General features: G+C 36.7%; 1 protein-coding gene across 7 annotated transcripts in view; it reads right to left on the bottom strand.

Moving 5' to 3' along the window:
• The window catches only part of scrib (scribble planar cell polarity protein), a 1,177,936-nt gene that overhangs the window by 843,511 nt on the left and 312,809 nt on the right, over positions 1-21,616 (bottom strand). For all 7 annotated transcript variants that reach the window (XM_090386364.1, XM_090386369.1, XM_090386366.1 and 4 more), the window contains exon 9: positions 14,355-14,421. In XM_090386364.1, the coding sequence (XP_090242490.1) occupies positions 14,355-14,421 (67 nt within the window). The remainder of the gene's footprint in view (positions 1-14,354; positions 14,422-21,616) is intronic.

Raw genomic sequence — 21,616 nt, 5'->3', positions numbered from 1 at the left:
ATATAGGAAAAATTTTTTAAGAATACTGCCAAAGGGTTAAACTTCTGTTTTTGAGATTAAAACGTCACGAAATATATAATTTTCCTTCAATCACTAACAAAAGAAAGAATTTTGTAGTGAATATTGGCATGGATTTTTGATATCGCAGAAAGCTGAGAAATAGAAAGCACTTTTATAAATACAAAGATTTATATATAAATTTTTTAGCTTAAACGAAGGTGCTCACAAGCACCCATTTTAGGATCGTTGGTGAGCAAAATTTATTTTTTAAAGAGCACAATGGTGCTTGCGAGCACCAGGTTAAGAATCCCTTATTTAGATTTGCAGTTGATAACATTAATTGGCCACATTGAATAGAATTTAAAAAGATCATTGTAGTCACCTTACAAAAGCAAAATCCTTTCCCTTTACCCTTGACATTAGTTATGTAAAGATGTGGGATTTACATACGGATTTACATTTTTATGGCTTACTTTCAGCATGCTAATTCTCAGTTCAACTGTCATAAATTATTTTAGTTCTAAATCTTCAACAGTATCTTTCAGGTGGTGTGAAAAGTTTAGTAGCTTCTAGAATTTCTATCCTGATAAATTTCTAAATGCTTCCCATTTAGAATTCGCAGTTGGTAACATTAGTTGACCACACTGAAAAAGTTTACTGATGTGTAATTCACATAAAAAAATTTATATTTTTATGTAAATCGCACATCAATAACACTGTGATCACTGCCACCTAAAGCTGTCCTGGGAGCACCTGGTTTCAACAATTGGCAACACTGACCCTTGGAAGGGGGGGGGGGGGGGTAGTTTACAGAATTACGAGTAATAAACTCCTCAGAGGCGAGGTAATACCCTCCACCAAGATGCCGCAAGGACAGATGAACAAAACCTGGCAAGACTCCATCAGTCATATTCTTGATGTGATCTCTAAGCCATTGGCAACTTTCAATGCTCCACAACAAACTCAACTCTGCCTAAAGAACTCAGACTACAATCCCACATCAATAGAAGAACCTTTTATTCACCTTGAGTTAACAACCACAGCACAGAAACTGAAAAACAAGAAATCACCCGGGCATTGATCTCCTTGAATCAGAGATTGAAAAAAAAAAAAAAAAAAAAACACACAATAGAATATATCCCGGATCTGATCCTTAACCTGTTTAACCACTACCTGAAAGAAGGCCATTTCCCGACTGAATGGAAAACTGCTGGTATCAGACTAATCCTGCTGAGAAACCCGATAAAGCCACAAAACCTTCCGGAATCCCACCAACTGATAGCTCTTCTGTCAGTCATGAGCAAAGTTTTTGAGTGCCTGATCCTACAGAGGCTGGAGAAGCATTGCAATGCAGCCGGACTTCCTTCCCAAAACTAATATGGCTTTAAGAGGAACTGTGCCAATATTGATGCACTACAAAGTATTATCACTGCTGCCAACAACTGTGATTGCAAGTATTTCTTAGTTATCTCAGTCAATTTTTTCAGGGCATTAAATGAACTTTGGTGGCCAAGCATCCTTGCCCGGCTGAGGGAAGCCAACCTACCAAGAAATATATATAAATGTCTCCAAAGCTATCTCACACAAAGAACCATTACAGTTCGAGCTCCCTTCTGCCAGGTGACTTGCCACATGCAGGACTGGGCTAACCACAATTTTCGCTCCATTTCATCAACAAAGACTTGTTCCATTCTTCTGAGATGAACACTTGCTCGAACAAGATCTCCACAAATCAAAATCCAGGGCACTACAGTTAAACTAAAGGATCAGATGAAATATCTAGGTGTCCCTCCTAGACAAAAACCTCAGCTTTCTTCCCCATCTTACTAACATCCAGAAGAAAATAAAGAATTATTTGGTCCCAATGGCCAGAGTGATGTGCCCTCTCACTATTCTACAAGGCAGTATCCATCCCTGCCATCACCTAAGATTTTGGTGTATGGTTTAACAGAGTTACTATAGTTACTAATAAAAAGAAGTTGCGAACTATCCAACGATCTATTTTTCTTACCATTACCTGAACTTGCTGCACTGTCAGCACATGTGCCCTGCAAGTGCTGGTGGGCATCCTACCCCTGGACTGGGAAGTCATTTGCTGCAGTATGCTCTTCCATCGGAGCAAAGGAAACTCTACCACCTGAACAGGCTTTACCACTGACCCTCTCAACAATCGCAGCATGGAAAAGAAATGACTGCTCTCCTCCCTAAAGCAAGCATGGCAAACAAGATGGACCAAACCCACAAAAGGCACAATAACCTAGAAATTCATCCCTCTCATTCAGAAGACCTACACTAGGTTACCAGCGTGATTCTCTCCTGGCCTCCTGACTACATACTTACTAATCATTACTGGTCATAGCTCCATCAGTGGGAAACCTCCCTTGGAATAATGCACAACCCTCTCTGTCACTGTGGTCTCCAGGAATTATGGGACCACTTAATGTTTGACTGTCCCCTGTATGAGGACCTCCAATGTATATTCATCTCACAAATTCATTACCTCCCCAAAGATCAGGAACAGTATCTACTGGGAAATTAAGAAGACTACAAAGCATTTTCTAAATTTTCACAGGACCTCTTTGTCAAATGCAAAACTTTCCCACAGCCATAAAGGGACTAATCAATTCAAACCAATCATCAAAACTTACTGAGGTTCTTCAGGCAGGGACATCTCACTCTGAACCCCGGAACCATAATTCCGACAAGCAAGCCTCATACAACTACCAGAACTGGCAACCCTTTTAAGACTCCGAATATCATCACCGAGGAACCTGACTTGAAACCAGCCTAAAATAATGGTACTTTCCTACTGTGATACAATCACTGGAAATGACTAACAACAGAATGGGGCATCTACCAACTGAGAAAATGATAAACACTGGACTATGACCTTCGCCTTGTTATGACCTCCTGACCATGGGAATTCCAATGGATTTGATGTACCTGACCAACACTAAGCTTGAATTGACATCACCCCTTCTATTTAAGTGTATCCCATCCTGTCAAAACAGTCTCTCTTGTTAACAAGCACGTACAAAACAGAAAATTTTACCCCATGAGCCATGCAGTCTCCCCAGGACTGCATTGATTGATAAGGCTCTCATCATGCAATCCTATCAACATCCAGGCAAATTGCCGACACTTTCAAATTTAATTCTAACTTGCAACTTTTATTCAACATTGACTAGTACTTGTTAAATAATCCTCAAATCTCCTACTCTTAATATCATTAGTATCAATGTGTACAACAATACCACCTTTTGTGCCTTAAAAGATGCCAGCTGCTCTATAGTTTCATCAACTTTTGTCCCTGGCAGACACACCCTAGTCTTATTCCATCTATTCTTTTTACAAAATATATTTCCCATTTCCCTGACAATAAAGTCACTGACAACAGCTACTTTCTGCAGGACCAGTGCTTTCTACCTTTGGAACTGTCGCTGTGTTGTCTGAAGCATGAGTGTAGCTCAGGCATTGAGATGAGTAGCTGAGAGCTTGATGGGCACCACCATTTTTAATTCCTTTGTAAGCACCAACGCTGTTCTTCAAGCTTTCATAAATGCCAATCAGAATGCTGAGTTCATACTGAATTCTAAGTGCTTTTACACAGCAAATTAATTCTTTGTGGGTTATAAGCTCCATTTTTTATCAATTTTTCAGTTTTGATGGCAGGGTTCAATTTTTTTTAAAGCTGGCTTCAATATGATCTGAATAAAACAAAAATCAGAGATTTAATATAAAGAACTGTTTATTATTAAAACATACTCTTGATTTATCTGTGAACACATAATTTAGCACATAAATGTCACAAAAAAGTTCCACTTTTCACAAAAGCTGAAAAAATACAGGTTGCAAAAAAGCATAAAAATCTTTTGAATCCTACTGTGAGTTCTGTCACCTATTAAAATAATGTCTTAAAATGAATGCATTTGAAACTGTGAGTTAACCACCATGTGTCTGATAGCAACCACAAACTATAGCATGGTGAAAGGAATAACACAGAAGCTAGTTAAAAAAAAAAGTTTACCATATTCTCTTGTGCAGTCTGTGAAACTGACTGCATCAGAGAAACTAAGAGGAGATGAAGAGAGAATTTCAGTCCATACACTGCTAGCCATACAGCCAATTTATCTAGTTCAGCCCTTCTAACAATAATACAAAAATGCCAACAAACTTTTTTTTTTTTATGAAAACCTAAAGCATGATATTTATTAGAACCTACAGCACTTAGAATTGTGCATGAGTAGAAAGCTGAGATACCAGAAGATAGTTGTTGACATTATACTTGAATTTCTGTAGCTTTAATTTTCAGGAAAGTGCATAGAAAAAATATTTCCCAAAAATTGCAAACTATCATTTCAATTACTATTAAAATCTATTAATTAGCTAACTGGATGAACTTTAAGAGTCTGGTGAAACTTTTGAAGGTTTCCACTGAAGCAACATTTGTTTGAAACGGTATTAAAATGTCACAGTTAACACTTGTACATGATTTGCTTGGTTTCATATTTTTGTACATATATCTTGCAGGTCTAGTTCCACAGGAAGTTTTTACTCATTTCCTTTTATTTTAAGTAGAATACAGAGACTAGAAGACTACAATTTTTTTCTAAATTCTCTATCATGAAAAGAGAAGTTAGAAAAAAAATTTTTCACATTATAGCTATCAGTCTGAGTGCTACAATATGAAATATAAATTTCACATATAAATGAAATATAAAAATTATATACTGCACAATCATTGTTGCTATCAGACTGTGCATATGTATTGCTGGCTTTAATCTCTCTCTCTCTCTCTCTCTCTCTCTCTCTCTCTCTCTCTCTCTCTCTCTCTCTCTCTCTCTCTCTCTCTCTCTCTCTCTCTCTCTCTCTCCCTCCTCCCTTTACTGAATACCTATGAAGGATGCATGCATGCATCCTTCATAGTCTGAAAAAAAAAAAAAAAAAACTTTTCTCTCATTTATTTTTATTATTTATAAATTCAAAGCTATTATTCATAAAAAATATTTATTCAACTAAACAGACTATATATCTCCAGCACAGTGCTGAGACACTTGTCACCTCAGGTAAGATATACACTGCTAATCTGATAACACTCAACTCACATACTGATAATTCCCTTTGTCAGTTCAAAAAAATTTCTGCTATTAATTAGTACTTTGTGTTCTTAAAAATATTTAATTTTATATTTCATTGCAGCATCAGCCCTTCATAGGCTGTCTAATTTAGTCACGATTTTTTCTCAGCTTACTTTCTTTCTCTAAGTATTTAATTGAAATTATCCTGTTTTTACTACCTCAATGCTCTCAAAGCATAATGAATTTTGTTTCATTTTTTTTTTTTAGTTTTTTTTTTATTAAATCTATACTCCAGTTCAAACTTATTATTAGCAAACTAATTTGCTAATAATGGCTACAAAAGTCTGAATTCATGGTTATAACTTTCTTAATAGCAAAAAATAAATATCTTGAAATGTCAATTTTGGATTAGTGTTAAATGTATTCCATACGGGGTGGCTGAAGGATGCACTTCACTAGAGATTTCACTTTTAGATATGAATGGTGGTACAAAATTAAAAATGGGGAGCTTTTATTGTGTCAAATTCTATACACTTTGAATTGACTAACTGTCACTGAATTTAAAGAGAAATATTTATCTGATCAGTGGCTCTAAGAAATGACAAACAGACTTAACTGCCTGCAGCACAGAATAGGCAAAAACTTCAGCCTAAAAAAGCACAGTAGGATATGAACTGAAAGGTGTCTTACAAAACAACTATTCACAGAATGTCTTTCAAGCAAATCCAGAATGAAGAGTTTCTATTTTTGTTAGTTCAACTTGTACCTCCTATACTAGCAACCTAAAAATGGTGCCATTCTGTGATGGAATTCTGTCCAGTCTTCCTATACAAAAACATGAAATCTCAATAACAGCAAGTGGCAACCCATTTTTTTGAAATTATGTTCGCTCATGAAATTACAGCTAGGAATTACATGAGAGCAGTACTGCAAAAATGAATATACAGTTTCCATAATTCAATTTTATTTTGAAAGGCAAACTACTGCTCGCTCCTTGCAAAGTGACACACTTCATTTGTTGCCCTTATGCATAAGCAATGACCTTTATAGCATGAACTGGTCTACCAATTTTTAGTATTTATTAATTTCTTTGTCAGTCAGTTGAAAGCAAAAGATGCAGACACTGAACTGAATACATTTTTGATAGGCTGTTCTTTAGAAGTTTGCTAACTATCTGTTGAATAGTGCTGCAAATGCTAAACATATCCTCAAATAGGCCTATGGGGCTGGGAAATTCCATATTCAAGATAATTAATACTCAAACACCAGCCAAGTAATTAAATATTTAATAAAATAAAATAAAGTAAGATGATACAGTAAACTGGACTATTACAATAAATGCTAAAAGAAATAAAATTGGTTAAAACAGTTAAAAATCAACAATGCTAAAATCGTTAAAATAAGTTACAATACCAGAAATCCGAAGCTTTCAGAGACAGCTGTATCCTTTTTCAACAGTGTACTGTTGCTACAATGACACATCCTTAAGTAACAGGCCCATGGAACTCATGTTCACCAGGACTCACCAGGAACATTGTCAGTATTCTCTATTTGTGCACCAGAGACGGAAGTGACCCGGGAGCGTGCCATGTGGAACCGATCATCATGTCTGAGGACAATCGCCTCAAAAAGGGGGTGTAATCGCACACCCCTGTCCCTGCTAATAGTATGACCGGCTGAACCGATTCGCAAGCTCTCGAGCCACTTGCGTTCCCAGAACCCATGCGCACAGTCAGTAATGACTGCATCCTCAGGGGTGATTCGATGTTGCTTCTCCCAAAAGTGTTCTGCCACAGCAGACCCAGCATAGTTCACGGTCTTGATGGCGGTCCAATGTTCCCCCAGACAGTCTTTTAGACGTCGTCCTGTCTCCCCCACATAACAATCCCCACAATCCGGGCACTTAATCTCATAAACTACACTACTGATGGAATCCCGGGTTACGGGGTCTTTGACCTGAGACACCACTGTGTGCAACCTCCGCCCCGGAAGCTGCACACAGTTTCTGGTTTAGCAAACCAGACAGCAAAGAATTTGTAGAGTATGCAGCATGAATTGTTGAGGAGGCTTCCATCCTGCAGTGGGTTGATAATGGCTGCACTTTACCTTTATGTAAGTGGGTCTGACACTACCGTAGTGCCCGCGCCACATGCTCTGAAAGGCCCGGATAGTAGGGAATGTTAATGCTTAATGTCAGACAGTAGTCTGATATTTAGTTCCAACATCGTTGAGCCTAGTTTTAATTGGTCCTCCAAGTGAATATCCATTATCTGAGATCTCAAGCTTGTTTTAATTTGTGCCATATATGAAAATGTTGATTCACAATAGTAGGTTGTGCCAAAACAAGATAGCATTCGACAAGCATGTTCATGCAGATGTGTGTATCAACAGCATTCTTCCATATTTGAAGAGGATCCTGCTTCGTGTCATACAGACTTCAGAATATTATCTTCTCCTCCTTGTTCTCCTTGTTAGTTGTTGGCGCATCAGCTTCTATGGCCATAATGCACCTCCCAAAGTTTTTGCATTTTACTGTGATCCAAGCCCGAGGCGGGAATCGAACCCACAACCTTTGGGTTGTCAGGTAGGCACTTTACCTACCTGGCTAGCCCGGTCGGCGATATTATCTTCTGGGAGCTCAATTAATTCCATCTGTAAGTCATCAGGTGCTTTGGAGACATCAATCAGGTGTCGTTGAAAAGCTAGCTTCAGTGCGAGCTCATGTTTCTCAAAATCAGCAAACCTTTCACATTGTATTCTTCAATCAAGGACTCTAGACCAGCTGTATATTCTTTCATGTTGCATTTCATTAATGATTGTTTGTATCCTATTCATTAATTACTTTTGCCCGTTCAGGAAAGTGTTCAGCTGAAAGTTCTGATTGGGTAGGCAAGGTTTTGAAAAAAGGTCACTTTTTCCGAAATGCCTGTATTTTAAGCCACATATTATATATAGATTTGGTTTTACCTTGCAAAAAGATATTCAGATCATTTTGCTTTGACATACCACACAAAAATGCAATATCTCTGCAGAATTCCACTTTTGACAATTCACACTGTTGATTCAGTTCCTCAAAAAAGCCTGTGATTTGTTTTCATAAAGATAAAAGTTCGACAACTGTTTGTCCTTTAGACAACCAGTGTACTTTAGAATGATATCGCAGATCCACGCAAAAGTTTAATCATCATGCATGCTGAAGCATGTTGCAAAATTGGTGATGTCGTGATGTATTTGCTCAAATGTAGTTTACAGTACCTATAACTTTATTTATTGTGTCACTTAAAACAGTAGATTTGGTGCAGAGATTCTGCTGATGAAGAATTGAAAGGATATCAAAGTACAGGTGAGCCCCGCTTAATGCTGATGATTTGTTCCGGAAAAACAGAGCGCTAAGTGAATCTGCGCTAAGCGAGCGCATGCATTCCCATAAGGTATTTGTGAGTTGTGGTCGGTGCCATAGGATATTTCCTAATCAATAATAAATGGTAGTGAAAAGATGCACAAATGTCGGTCAAAATATTTAATATTCAAATATTTGTACATATAAAATATTCTGCATTACATACGTATATAATTATGTGGTAACTACTTACGTATCAAAATTAAACTTAAAATTCCAATTAAAATCATGAATTTAATTGATCTAAATTGATTTAATTTAATTGATAAAGTTAATCATGAAAAATGTGTCGATTTTAGGTTGAACTTTGGCCCTCCTGCAAATAAACTAAAAGGGGTATTAATTTTAAATTCCCCGCAGCATTACAACCTAACAATAAAGTAAACCGATCCTTCGTCGCTTTGAAACCTGGCATGTTTTTTTTCCTTTTTTCAATATGAAACTTCTTTTAGGCATTCGTTTCCACAAAAGTCCTGCTTCATCTATGTTAAAAACTTGTTGAGAAGTATAATAACCCTCTTCAATAATTTTAACAAGTTCTTTTTTGAAAGTTTCGGCTCCGTGATCTGCACTTGTGGCTTCTCCCTTGATTTTAAATCTATTCAACCAGCTCTTACTAGTTTTAAATGTTTCCACATTTTTTTTTTTTTTGGTGAGTTTTCTTCAGATCATTATACTGACTAATCTCTCTCTCTTTTTTTTATAATATTTAACTTAACTGAATTCTGCATTGGATATTATCTTCAATAAAATTAGTTAAAGTCTTTCCATTTCAATCCTAATAGCTGGCCTAGTCCTAGTTGCTTGCAGTGGAACAGCTATCTTTCCCGCTGCTAAAATTAATTCTTTATTTTTTTTTATAATTGTTCTTATAGTTAAACTTGCAAGTCCTAAATTATGGCACACATCCGCTTGTCTTTGACTGGAATCGATTCGCTTCAAAATGTCTAATTTAATTTTCAAATTCAGTCTTTTTCTTACATTTATAGTCTTCATACTGCGCCCAGACGTTGTTGCTTTTTCATTCTTATCGGCCATTATTAACTCTTCGAAAATGTAACTGCGTTAGTTGCAATTATGATACAATTTTCAAGTAAACTGTCCATTACACACAATGTCTAATACTGTACTGAGTGATGACTAGACTTTGGATAAATGCATATAACGCAAATATTACAAGCAATATACTTGATCATTTTTTAAAATGTTGATCTCGGAACTATGTAACAAGTCACTGTACTGCAATTAAATTAGCGTGCGAGAAAATTTCACTGAGCATGGGAAAATTTCTCAAGTCGGCATGGGAAACGTTTTAATGCTGTTTTGCTATTCATTTTCATTAAACGATTTCGTTAAATATGCCAAAAATGCAATCTGCAAAAGAGCGTTATAGTGATCTGTGACAGCGTTATAGTCAGATATGGGTTATAATATATGAACAGCGTTATAGCGAATCAGCGTAAACCAAACCGTGTTATAACGGGGGCCCGCTGTTCTAGATCTGCCAATTCTTTCTGTAGTAACCCAACAAATCCGTCATGTTTTCCTCTCATGGAAGGTGTGCCATCTATGCATATACTTACTAAATTACATAAATTCAGTTTCGCTTCATGCATTAGAAAAGATGTCAATTCCACGTGTCCTGGCAGTAAGCATATCCAAAGCCAGTAACCCCTTGTGATAATGAAAATCCACATTTATAACTCAAAAAAAAAAAAAAAATAACACCTGCACTGAGTCCGTAATGTCAGTGGTTTCATCCGAGGCGATTGAATAATAAATGTTTTTGCTTTGGCATATTGCATGAAGCTGTTCTGTTTGGGCTAATTCATGTTGCCGATCAGTTATGGTCCTCCTTGAAAGAGGTAGTTGTTTGTACTTATTAACCTCAGCTGAATCTAAACATCCCACAACTTCAACAATGCATTCTTTTATGATTTCCACATCGCTAAATGGCCTACCTCTTCTTCCGAGTATATTGCTTTATATGTAGTGTCAGTGATGTCAGTCCCTTTTCCTGACACAGTTTTGAATTCGGCCACTCCCCGATTAACGTAAGGGTTGCATTCTGCAGAACACTACATAAGCCGAATTTTACATAAGTCGGAATTTCCCTAAATAAGCATTTAGGGAAATTCCGCACTTGCAAGTAAAATACAAATATGTTCAACAAACATGTGAATAGAATTATTCAATTTTTTTTTTTATCTCATGCGCAGGAAAAATTACAAAAACATACCAAATTACAAAAATTTCAAAATTATAAAATTACAAAAAGAGAGACAGGCATAATGTCAGAAGGTTTTATCTTTCAAGCATCAATGCCAGAATTAACTCACCAGCTGATAGGCACACCGCTGCAGATGTTGAAGACTGTGCAGATTTAGAAGGTTTTTTTTCTAACACATCACAAAATATCTCTGCAGCTGCAGAATCGGCACTGGTGACTTCACTGCATACTTAAATTTTTGGAAACCAGTGTGATGCTTGAACTTATTAAACCGCCCATCGCTTACCACGAACTTGGCTTGGGGGTTTGCCGTACTTATCATTATCTTCATAAATACTTCTTGCTTGAATGGCCATTAGATTCAGGGACACTTTCTTCTGAATCTTATTTTCCATCCATATTATTAATAGCTTTTCCATCTTTGATATAGTACCCGAACGCTGTTTTGTGATCATTGTTGGGGCGGCCTAGCCCCGGTGTGAAATACGTTGATCCTTTAACATGTTCTTTTATACATGCACTGTCCCTTAAAATAGTATTCACTGTTGAAGCAGCGAGACCTAATTTCATGCAACGGATGACAAACTTTGTCCTTCTTCATAATTCTTAATTAATCATCTTCATTTCTAAATCAATTTCGTTTCATTTCCTAGCACTGCCAGCACTTGCACTTTCCATTGGTTGCTTTCCCTTCATCATTGTAATAAGTAAATAGGAATGAAGAGAAGAGAAGATCCTGAAAATTTATTTATGTTTTTTATATGATTGAAGAGTTCAGTAAAGGGGGAATACATTTCACCATAATAACGTAAAAACCCACACAATTCCAGTTATCAGAATTATTGCAAATGCAATAAGATCTCAACAGGCCTCTCGCTAACTACACAGTTATCAATATAAATAATTTTACCTCTTCACTTTTTGTGCTCTATCGTACTATCCAACATTTTAATGCCTTTTTTTTATTATTATTTTGGTAATGTTCACGTAACTGTAAACCTAAATTATATTATATAAGGAGAATAACGATATATAAAAAAGAGAATAGATAAAATTTACCTTAAAAATATTTTGAGTTTGGTGTTATGTCATGAAATAAAAGGTGGATTCTGCATTTGAGAGAAATAGACAAAAGGATGCAACTGGTATCCCAAAAGGCTGCAGGTTCCCGACCCCCGATTTAGGCTAATCTATTTGGCACTGGCTAACATCAAAAACTTTCATTATGGAATTTTATTTTCTCAAGTTTGTTAATAAAGGGTTTGAACACATTTAAGGTTATTTTCTCTTTGGCTAGTTATTAACAGGTCATAATAAAAATACAACTCTTTTGGAACTGACAGGAGTGGATGCACCCTGACAGAGTCATTCCTGTGATTCCTTTATCCTTTTATAGTTTTACAATTTATCTTGTAAGAATTGTAAGAAATGTCAGTATTCATACGAGGGATATGAAGTTATGGTCTTCCCACTTTAGCAGAATTCTGTGGCAGTCATTTCCATGGGCAAGTGTTAGCACTTTCTATTCTAACCTAATTTCAAGGTACAGTCAGTCCTCGGATAACACGTGTTTACATTACACGAATTCAATCATACACGATTTATAAATAGGGGAACGATATCTTATATAACACGAACTGAATTCGCTTATGCATGATTCGCCTTTGTGTTTATAAGAAATGGCAGTCGAATGCGGAATCACCCCAACTGAACGCAACACGATAGGAATGAAGAGAAGATTCCGAAAATGTATTTATGTGTTTTATATTAGTGAAGGGGAAACACATTTCACCATAATAACGTAAAAACCAACACAATTCCAGCTATCAGTATAATCGCAAATGCAATGTAGATCGAGTTTACTACCAGTTTATAACAGATTCCACTAGCAGAAACACAACTGGAAATTGTTTTTATTGTTTTATGGTAGTAACCCCTAGAAATGTGCTTTAGTAAAATGTGAGGTGTTAATAGTGTATCTCTGCCTTTACGGTGTTGTTTATTCAGTTGCTACATGTGCGCAGCTTTGTTTATGTGTATCAAGCATGTCTCCTCGTTTTGTAATTGTGCTTTATTCCCTAAAAATGAGTAAAATACTTAAAAGGTGTGAAAAGAAAGTGTCCTGGTGAAGACACTGCAGATTCAGAGAGAAAAAAAAAAAAAAAAGCAATATCGATAAACAGAGGCGGACTGGGTCAAAAATTCTTACCAGGCAAAATTTATAGTAGCCTCATACTATGTTTTATGGCCAAAATCACACCGGCCTCCGGCAAGGCTTATGGCCAGTCCGCCACAGTCGATAGCGAAAAAATATGAAACTGTGAAACACTTTGAGCGAAATGAAAGACCATGATATTGCACATGCTACAGACCTAAATGAGGCAATGCTGAGAATTACAAAGAATGCGGAGAAAATAAAAACAACTTTCATAGCAGTAACAACTCAAAGTGTAATTAAAATCAATTAGATTAAGATACAAAGAATTGGAAGAGATGCCACGGCTGTCAACTGTTTGGATAGAAAATCAAACAAAAAACAAGTTTGCTTACGACAGAAGCAAAAGCATTAGCAATATTTTATTACGTAATAGTCATAATAAAATACGTAAGTATTTTATTACGACTATTACTCGTAATAAAATACGTAAGTATTTTTATTATGATTATTTATTGTGTTTGGTAATGTTTTGGTTACAAATGTGTGTTCAACTTTGGGTGGTTGGCACCTAACGCTATTTTTCCCATAGGGCCTGTTGTTTATATTGCACAATTTTGCATTGCACGAGGGTTTCTAGGAACACAACTATCGTCCTATACGAGGACTGATTGTATTTATTTATTTATTTTTTTGTTTGAATAGTGGTAATAGCAGTACCTCTTCAGCTAAATTTTGTGTACTTATAGTAATATAGGTAACGAGGAAAAATTATTTATATTTTTGTCAAGTGGATTATGGTCTGAGTGGTGGTATTTGATTTTCTAAATCTTCAAATAGACCTCTGGGGGTTGGGAATATTCATATTCATAATAACTGCACAATCATACACCAACCGTTATTAAAAATATATAAATAGTGTTATGTTATATTAAAATAATGATGTAGATAAATGAAAAAAATAGAATGATATAATTCCACTGGATAAAACTGATAAAAAGGTAACTGTCTGTACAATAAAATATGAAATTTTAATTTTAAACTGCAAAAGAATTATTTACTTAGTAACTGTCTGTACATATTTTATTGTACAGACAGTTACCTTTTTATCAGTTTTATCCAGTGGAATTATATCATTCTATTTATTTCATTTACATCATTATTTTAATATAACATAACACTATTTATATATTTTTAATAATGGTTGGTGTATGATTGTGCAGTTATTATGAATTTGATTTTCTATTTCTGTTCTTAAATGAACTCTGATGTGTTTTCATATCATCTTATGAAATTTAATGAATGCATTGTCTAAAGGTAAAAAAAATTCTTATGCCAATGTTTATTTACTTTCTATGCTAAATGTTTTAAGATTCTTGATTTCTAATATTTGCTAGGTTCTTGAAAAAAGTTTAAAATCAGAAAGCAATCCTATTCACAACACAACCAACAATTCTGAAATCTTATAATATCTGAAGCAAAATATTTTACCTGGTTTTCTGACAACCACAGAGCTTTCAAATTTAGTGCTGTAATAGTTAATGGAAGGTACTGTAATCTATAAAAAAAAATAATAATAAATAATTAAAAATATAAATGGTTATAATTTTAAGTATATACAGTCAGACCTCTATATAACGAAATCGGCAGTTCGCTTGATAAAATTCATTAAACAGAAATTTCGTTATAAAGAAATATGACCTTTTCAACAATGAAAAATACTGCAATTCAACATTCAGACATATGTTAAAAGATGGAAAATAAATTAGAAATAAGTGGGAATGAATAAATTTTCTAACATTTTAAAACAATTAATTTATTAACACATCTTCTTCTTCCAGTCACATAGTTCCTTGAGGAGCTGTTGTGGCCACCAACAAATTCCTCCAACTGCGTCGATCATGTGCTCTACGAGCACATCACATAATGTCATACCCAGAAGTTCACTGATCCCATCCTTCCACCTAGTTGCAGGTCTTCCTCTGCAACTCTCCTCCTCAATTTTTCCTTCCATTATCTTCTTCAACAGAAATGTTTCCCTTCTTACTATAGCTCCAAAAAACTTGAGTTTTCTTTTGTTGATGCTATGAAGAAGAATTTTAGGCCAATACCCACTCATTTGTTCATCGATCAAGGTAAGAAGTACGCAATATTCTCCCGTAATACAGATTTCAAATGCCTCAATTTTCTTCCTGTCAATGCTTTTCAGATTCCAACCTTCATATCCATAAGTGGCAACTGGAAAAATTAATGAATCAATGATTCTCAGTTTCATCTTTAGGGGAAGATCTTGATCTCTCCATAATTTTGTCAGATCGGCGATCAACATTTTAGCAATTGTCTGTCACCTCTTTGCATCATCTGAGCTGTCACTATTTTTATTTATTCATGACCCTAAGTAATCAAATTCATCAACTTCTTCGATAATTTGCTCATTTAACCTTCAGTTTACCGGAACCGAGATTATCACCAATCACCACAGTTTTAGTTTTACACACATTCAGAAACAATCCTTTTTTTCTTACTTTCTTCACATACTCTCCTCAGAGTTTCTTTAAGATGATCCTTAGAATTGCAAATTAGCATGGAATCATCTGCACAACGAAGGTCATCTTCAGCCCTCCAATTTTGATGCCAGTCTCTAAATCATCATGCATGATATCTTTGGCATAAAGATTAAAAAGGTGAGGTGACAAAATACAGCCCTGCCTGACACTGTTACCTATTTTGAAAAAGTCTGTGTTTCCATATTGATTCTCAGAGTTCCTTCCTGTTCTTGGTACAGTAGCTTAATCAACTGAATTATGTGGATTGGGAATCCCATATTAGTCATCGTTTTCCATAGTTTCTCATGTTGGACACAATCAAATGCTTTTGAATAATTTATCAAACACAGAACGACTGGAATATTGAATTCTTTACATTTTTAAATAATCAGTCAGACTTTAAGATCTGATTTCTGGTTCCTCTGCCCCTTCTGAAACCAGCTTGCTCTTGTGGCTGTTGTTGTTGTTATTTGGTTTTTAGGAGCATTAGAAACTAAGGCCATATTGCTCCGGGGATATGCGGTGGTCATTTCCTGACCTTTCCGCATCCTCCGTATTTGGTGGTCACGGGCTGGAACCCCAGTCTGATCAAGAAGCGTGTGCAACGCACTGCTGCTCCTGTCCACCTGGCTATGGAGGCGCCTGCTCTTCTGGCATTTCTTCTTCAAGTTTGAAATTGTTTAAAAAATATGATTAAGAAGAATCTTGCTAGCATGAGAAATTAGGCTAATAGTCCTGTAATTTGAGCAAATTTTCAGATTTTTTTTGGTAAGGGAATGAAAATTGATTTCTTCCAATCTAATGGCCACCATCCCGTTTCCCAAATATTTACAATCATTTTATGAAAAAACTGGATGCCCTTCAAACCTGTAGCTTTAAACAATTCCATTGGTATTTCATCAATTCCATGTGACTTTCCACATGTTAGTTCTCTGATGGCTTTTTCGACTTCTTCCTCCAATGAAACTGCTTCATGATCACACTCTTGAAAAGGGGAGGGCAGAACGTTAGTGTCAGCAGGTGCTCAGAAGAGCTGCTCACAGTATTTTTTCCACCTATTAACACATACATATGTACACCGATGAGTCAAAGCATTATGACCACCTAACTAATATGACGTTGGCAGTACAAGATTTCTAAATCTGACTTGTGGTATCTGGTACCAACACATAACCAGCAGATCCTTTAACTTCTGTAAAGTCCGTGGTTGAGATGCCACAGATTGGAGTTGCTGTTCCAACACCAACCACAGATGCTCGGTGCGACTGATGTCTTGAGAATTTGGGAGGCCTGGAAGTCTTCCTCACGTTCTGCAAACCAGTCTCAAACAATCTGGGCAGTGTGGCATGGCGCATTATCCTGCTGAAAGATGGCACTGCCAGAGGAGAAGAAGTGCCATGAAAGGGTGTACCTGGTCAGCAATGATGATATCAGATATCAGAGAGCCCAGCACATAGATGACTGGACCCAGGGTATCCCAGCAGAACATCGCCCAAATCATGACACCACCGCCACCGGCTTGTTTTTGTCCCACGGTGCATCCACGCACCATCACTTCCCCAGGTAAACGACACACATGTACACGGCTGTCCACATGGTGTTACAGAAAACGTGATTCATTGGACCAGACAACCTTCTTCCAATCACTCAAGATCCAATTTCGATGCTCGCTTGCCCATTGTAGATGCTGTCACCAGTGAACGGTGGTTAGCATAGGCACTCGGAGCGGCCTGTGGCTATGCAGCCCCATTTTCAGAAGGGTTCGATGTACTGTGTGTGTTGTGACACATTATTCCAATCAACAGCATTCCAATTACCGGCGAGTTGCACCACAGTTGCCCTTCTGTTGTCATGTACCATCCAGGAGAGCCTTCGCTCACCTCAAGCAACGATGAGCTATGGTTGTTCAACACCTCACCGATGGTTTGTGAGTTTTCCTTCCTTGGACCACTTTCGGTAAATACTAACCACAGCTGACCGTGGGCATTCCACCAGCCATACCGTTTCGGATATGCTCTGACCCAGTCGTCTGGCCATTACAATTTGGCCTTTGTCAAACTTGCTTAAGTCTGCTGCCTTTCCCATCTGAAGAACAGGAGCTTAGGCGTTTTTTATGCCCGACTCGTGCATGCGCTGTGGTTAACCTACAATTGCTTCGATTTGCTTAATGACTCTGTTCATAATGTTTTGGCTTATTGGCGTATGTATTAATACATACATATTAAGAAATGACTACTTACATGGTGCACACAATATATTAGTATACTTTTAATAATTATTTTGTAAAATATTTGGTTATTTTTTGTTGTACACTGGATTTTACTGTACATCGTTCATAAAAATGTTTGCATTTTTATGAACTATGAACACTCAAATATATTTTCTGGTTGATGAAGGCCTTCATGAAAAGTTTCAAATGCTGCTAACATTTCATGTTTGGAAGGTTTAACATTGCCTTCATTGTCTTCATTTTCATCCAACTCATTGTCAATATATTGATACTAGTCCTTTGAATACTCTTCAAAATGTAGTCATTTGGATATTCAGCTACTATGACATCATTATCAACTCCAAAAAATTTGTCAAGAACAATTTCTCCACTGATCAAACCTTTCGATTGGAGTTCTTCTCAAGATTGCTCAAAATCTTGTAGTAGTTCATTGCTGTTAATTGCCATTTTAGCAAAACCTGCTTTTCCAAAGCAATTTTTAATTGTTTTCGTCACATCTTGACTCCACGCTTTCACCAACTGTGATACATTGGCAAATCTATAACAGACTATAGGTTGGTTGGTTTCCATTCTCAGTATCATTTTTTTCAGTATGGGCCTTTGGTAGTGCATTTTCAAATTCTTAATAATGTCTTGGTCCACTGGCTGCAGTTTAGATGAAGTATTCATGTGGAAGAAAACAAGCTTCAAAACCAAGCTTATGTTTCAAAATTACAGAGTGAAGGTGGGCGGGGCAGTTGTCGACAATCAACACGATTTTTCTGTTTTCTTTTGTCACCTTTCTGTCAAAATTTAAAATCCACTGTTCAAAAATTTCATCCAACTCTAACAACTTTAATCCTTTGAAACATTGGGGTTGTTTACTTTTGCCTATTACCAAAAGCTTCATTACCAGCCATATTTGCACTGACTAAGAGTGTGAATATTTAATCTTTTTAAATAAAAAGATTAAATACTTACTCTCCTTACTATTTTTACCACCTAAATATTTATCACCTTTAAAAGTCAGTGTCTTGTTCGACAAACATTTAAAAAATAGACCTGTTTTATCGATGCTGAATATGTCTTTGGACCCTTAGTCTTCCATAATTTTTTTTCAAAACTGTTTCTTTCCAATGGGTACAGTCTTCTTTGATTACAACCCCACTTTCACCAGAAATAATTTTCTCAAATAAGGCATGGGGCTATTCAAATTTGTCCAGCCAACCAGAACTGGAATGTTTTAACACCGAAAAAGATGCTTACTTCACTGCCTTTTCTTTTATTAATGGCCCTGATACCGGTATGTTTTGGTATCGAATCAACTTTACGCACTTAAAAACGGAAGAATTTTGCACACTTCTGACTGGGTCCCATTTCCTCCCAGTTTGAGAATCAAAACATGGTTTTTCAGAATGGCTGACACACTACTTGCAAGGATACCAAATTTTAAAGAGGGCTTTTTTTATGCCTTGATCTAGACTATTAAGCACATCCACTTTTTCCACTACACTCAAGGACTCTTAGACATTGTAAGGTTACTTGCACAGCAGATAAAACAAAAACGATTTAGGGATCCCTTGTACCTACCATGTAAACAAAGACAGGAGAAATTTAGTGAAAGTGTGGATGGCTCATTTTCTATGAGTAATCATTTTTCTTCTCAATGTATTCTACGGTTTGTGACATACAAAGCATCCATGGTTCCTTGTAGTATTTTACAGTACAATACTTGAGAGCCTTTTCTCTGTTTCCCAGTGTAAAAATTTAATTAACATTGTTGTTATTCATTTCAGATAAATGCCCTTGCCATTATCCAGACTTTTATTTTTGAGGTTATCTCTTTGTTGGTGGGCAACATTCTTACATATCGAGGGCTTAGTGTCACACAATGTTAACTAAAAAAAATCGCATTTTTGTTTTGAGTCAGCTTTAGTTTAACTTTATAAAAATAACAATGAATATCATGTCATAGAAATGTATTTCTCTAGTAGTTTACAAGACAGCTTGGGCTACAAGCACATTTCCAGTAAACCAAGAAAATGTCAAATGAATTTTTCTTGGTTAACTAGCATTAGCAGAGGCATACGATGCAAGAAAGCAAGCTTATGCAGCATCAGCCAAAAAAAAAAAAAAAAACCACTTCCACTTCACCCCTCCGTTCATTCGAAATACCTGTCCAGCTCAGCCTTTAAATTCATTTAGGCTATAAATTTCCACAACAAGGGATGGAAGTCTGTTCCACCAACCAAATACCCGCTGGCTAAAGGCAAATTTCCGCACATCTATCCTACATCTGTCTTTTCTCAACCTGAATTTATGCCCTCTGCGGTGATTATTCTGAGCACGAGGAAGAATCCCATCAGCATTAAACATACTCAAACCATTCAAGACTTTATACACCTCTATCAGATCCCTCGACGGTGCCTAGTCTACAGAGACTGTAATTTGCAAAACTTAAGCCTTTCTTCGTAAGATCAACCCTTTGTTCCATTCACTAATCTTGTTGCCCTTCTCTGTACTCGTCCCAGCAGCTCGACATCCTTTTTGAAATGAGGCCTCTAGACCTGTATACAGTACTCAAGTGTGGGCTGACCATTGCCTTATACAACGGAATAATCACCTCCTTATCCCTGTTAGAAAAATTCCTGTATATCATTGACAAGACACCATGAGCTACTCTGAGCACTGCTCAGAGAACTTCATATCTGCCTGCACAATTACCCCCAGGTCTTTTTCATTCTCTACCACTGACAGTGTTGTACCAGAGTTGATACATTGCTCTGGGGTTGCTGTTTGCCATATGTAGTACTTTACATTTGTCAATGTTAAACTTCATTTGCCACCTCTCAGCCCATCTGCCAACCTTTTTATCATCTGCAAACTTGGATATTAAGCTTGATATATACCATCATCAATATTATTAATAAATACAGAAAACAATAATGGACCCATGCTGAACCCTGATGGACTCCACTAATAACATTAGTCCACAATGAGCAGTGTCCATTGATTACGACTCTGTCTTCTCCTCCACAACCACCCCTTTATCCATAGCAGCAATTTGCCTCCAATGACACACTGCTCCAATTTGTGCAGCAGTCTTCCATGTGCAACAGTATCAAAATTCTTTCTAAGGTCCAAATACATAATAATATCAAAGTTATTCCCTGCATCCAGTTCTTTTGCAACTGCATCATAGTATCCAATCAAATTGGTCAGGCAAAACTTCCCCTTAACGAAACCATGATGTGTCCAAGCTATAACTGAAGTCTTGTCTAAATGATCCTGCAGTGCTTCTTTAACCAGTGCCTCCATTAATTTTCCTGGAACAGAAGTTAAACTCACAGGTCATAGGAATTTTGCTAGCAGGGAAAAGGAGGTGACTGTGCCTTTGTATAAGGCAATGGTCAGGCCACGCCTTGAGTACTGCCATTACATATGCGTACAGGTCTGGAGGCCTCATTTTAGGAAGGATGTATATTTGCTTGAGCGAGTACAGAGAAGGGCAACAAGATTGGTGAGGAGAATGAAGCAAGAGAGGCTTAAGTTCTGCATATTGCAGTGGCTGGAGACTAGGCACCTGCGCCTTGAATGGGTTGAGCATGCTGAATTCTGATGGGATCCTTCCACTTGTTCAGATTACGAACCTAAGGGGGCATAAATTCAAATTAAGAAAAGACAGATGTAGAATTGATGTGCGGAAATTTGCCTTTAGCCAGCGGGTGGTTAATTGGTGGAACAAACTTCCATCTGTCATTGTGGAAGTTGATAGGTTAAATAAATTTAAGGAGGAACTGGACAGGCATTTGGAGTGATTTTTTTTTTTTTTTTTTTTTTTTGGCTAATGCTGCATAAGCTCATACAGTTGCTTTCTTGCATCACATGCCACTACTACTACATTTGCCAAAATGGGCAAAACATGCTGCCAAACAGAACACATGTTGTTGGCAGTGATTTCTAGTCAAGATGCAAATATATTTTCGATTGTATTTAAT

Source organism: Mastigoproctus giganteus, chromosome 12 (assembly GCF_048544385.1).
Source record: "Mastigoproctus giganteus isolate SK-2022 chromosome 12, ASM4854438v1, whole genome shotgun sequence".
Classification (NCBI taxonomy): domain Eukaryota; kingdom Metazoa; phylum Arthropoda; class Arachnida; order Uropygi; family Thelyphonidae; genus Mastigoproctus; species Mastigoproctus giganteus.
This window is presented reverse-complemented; position numbering and strand designations above follow the sequence as displayed.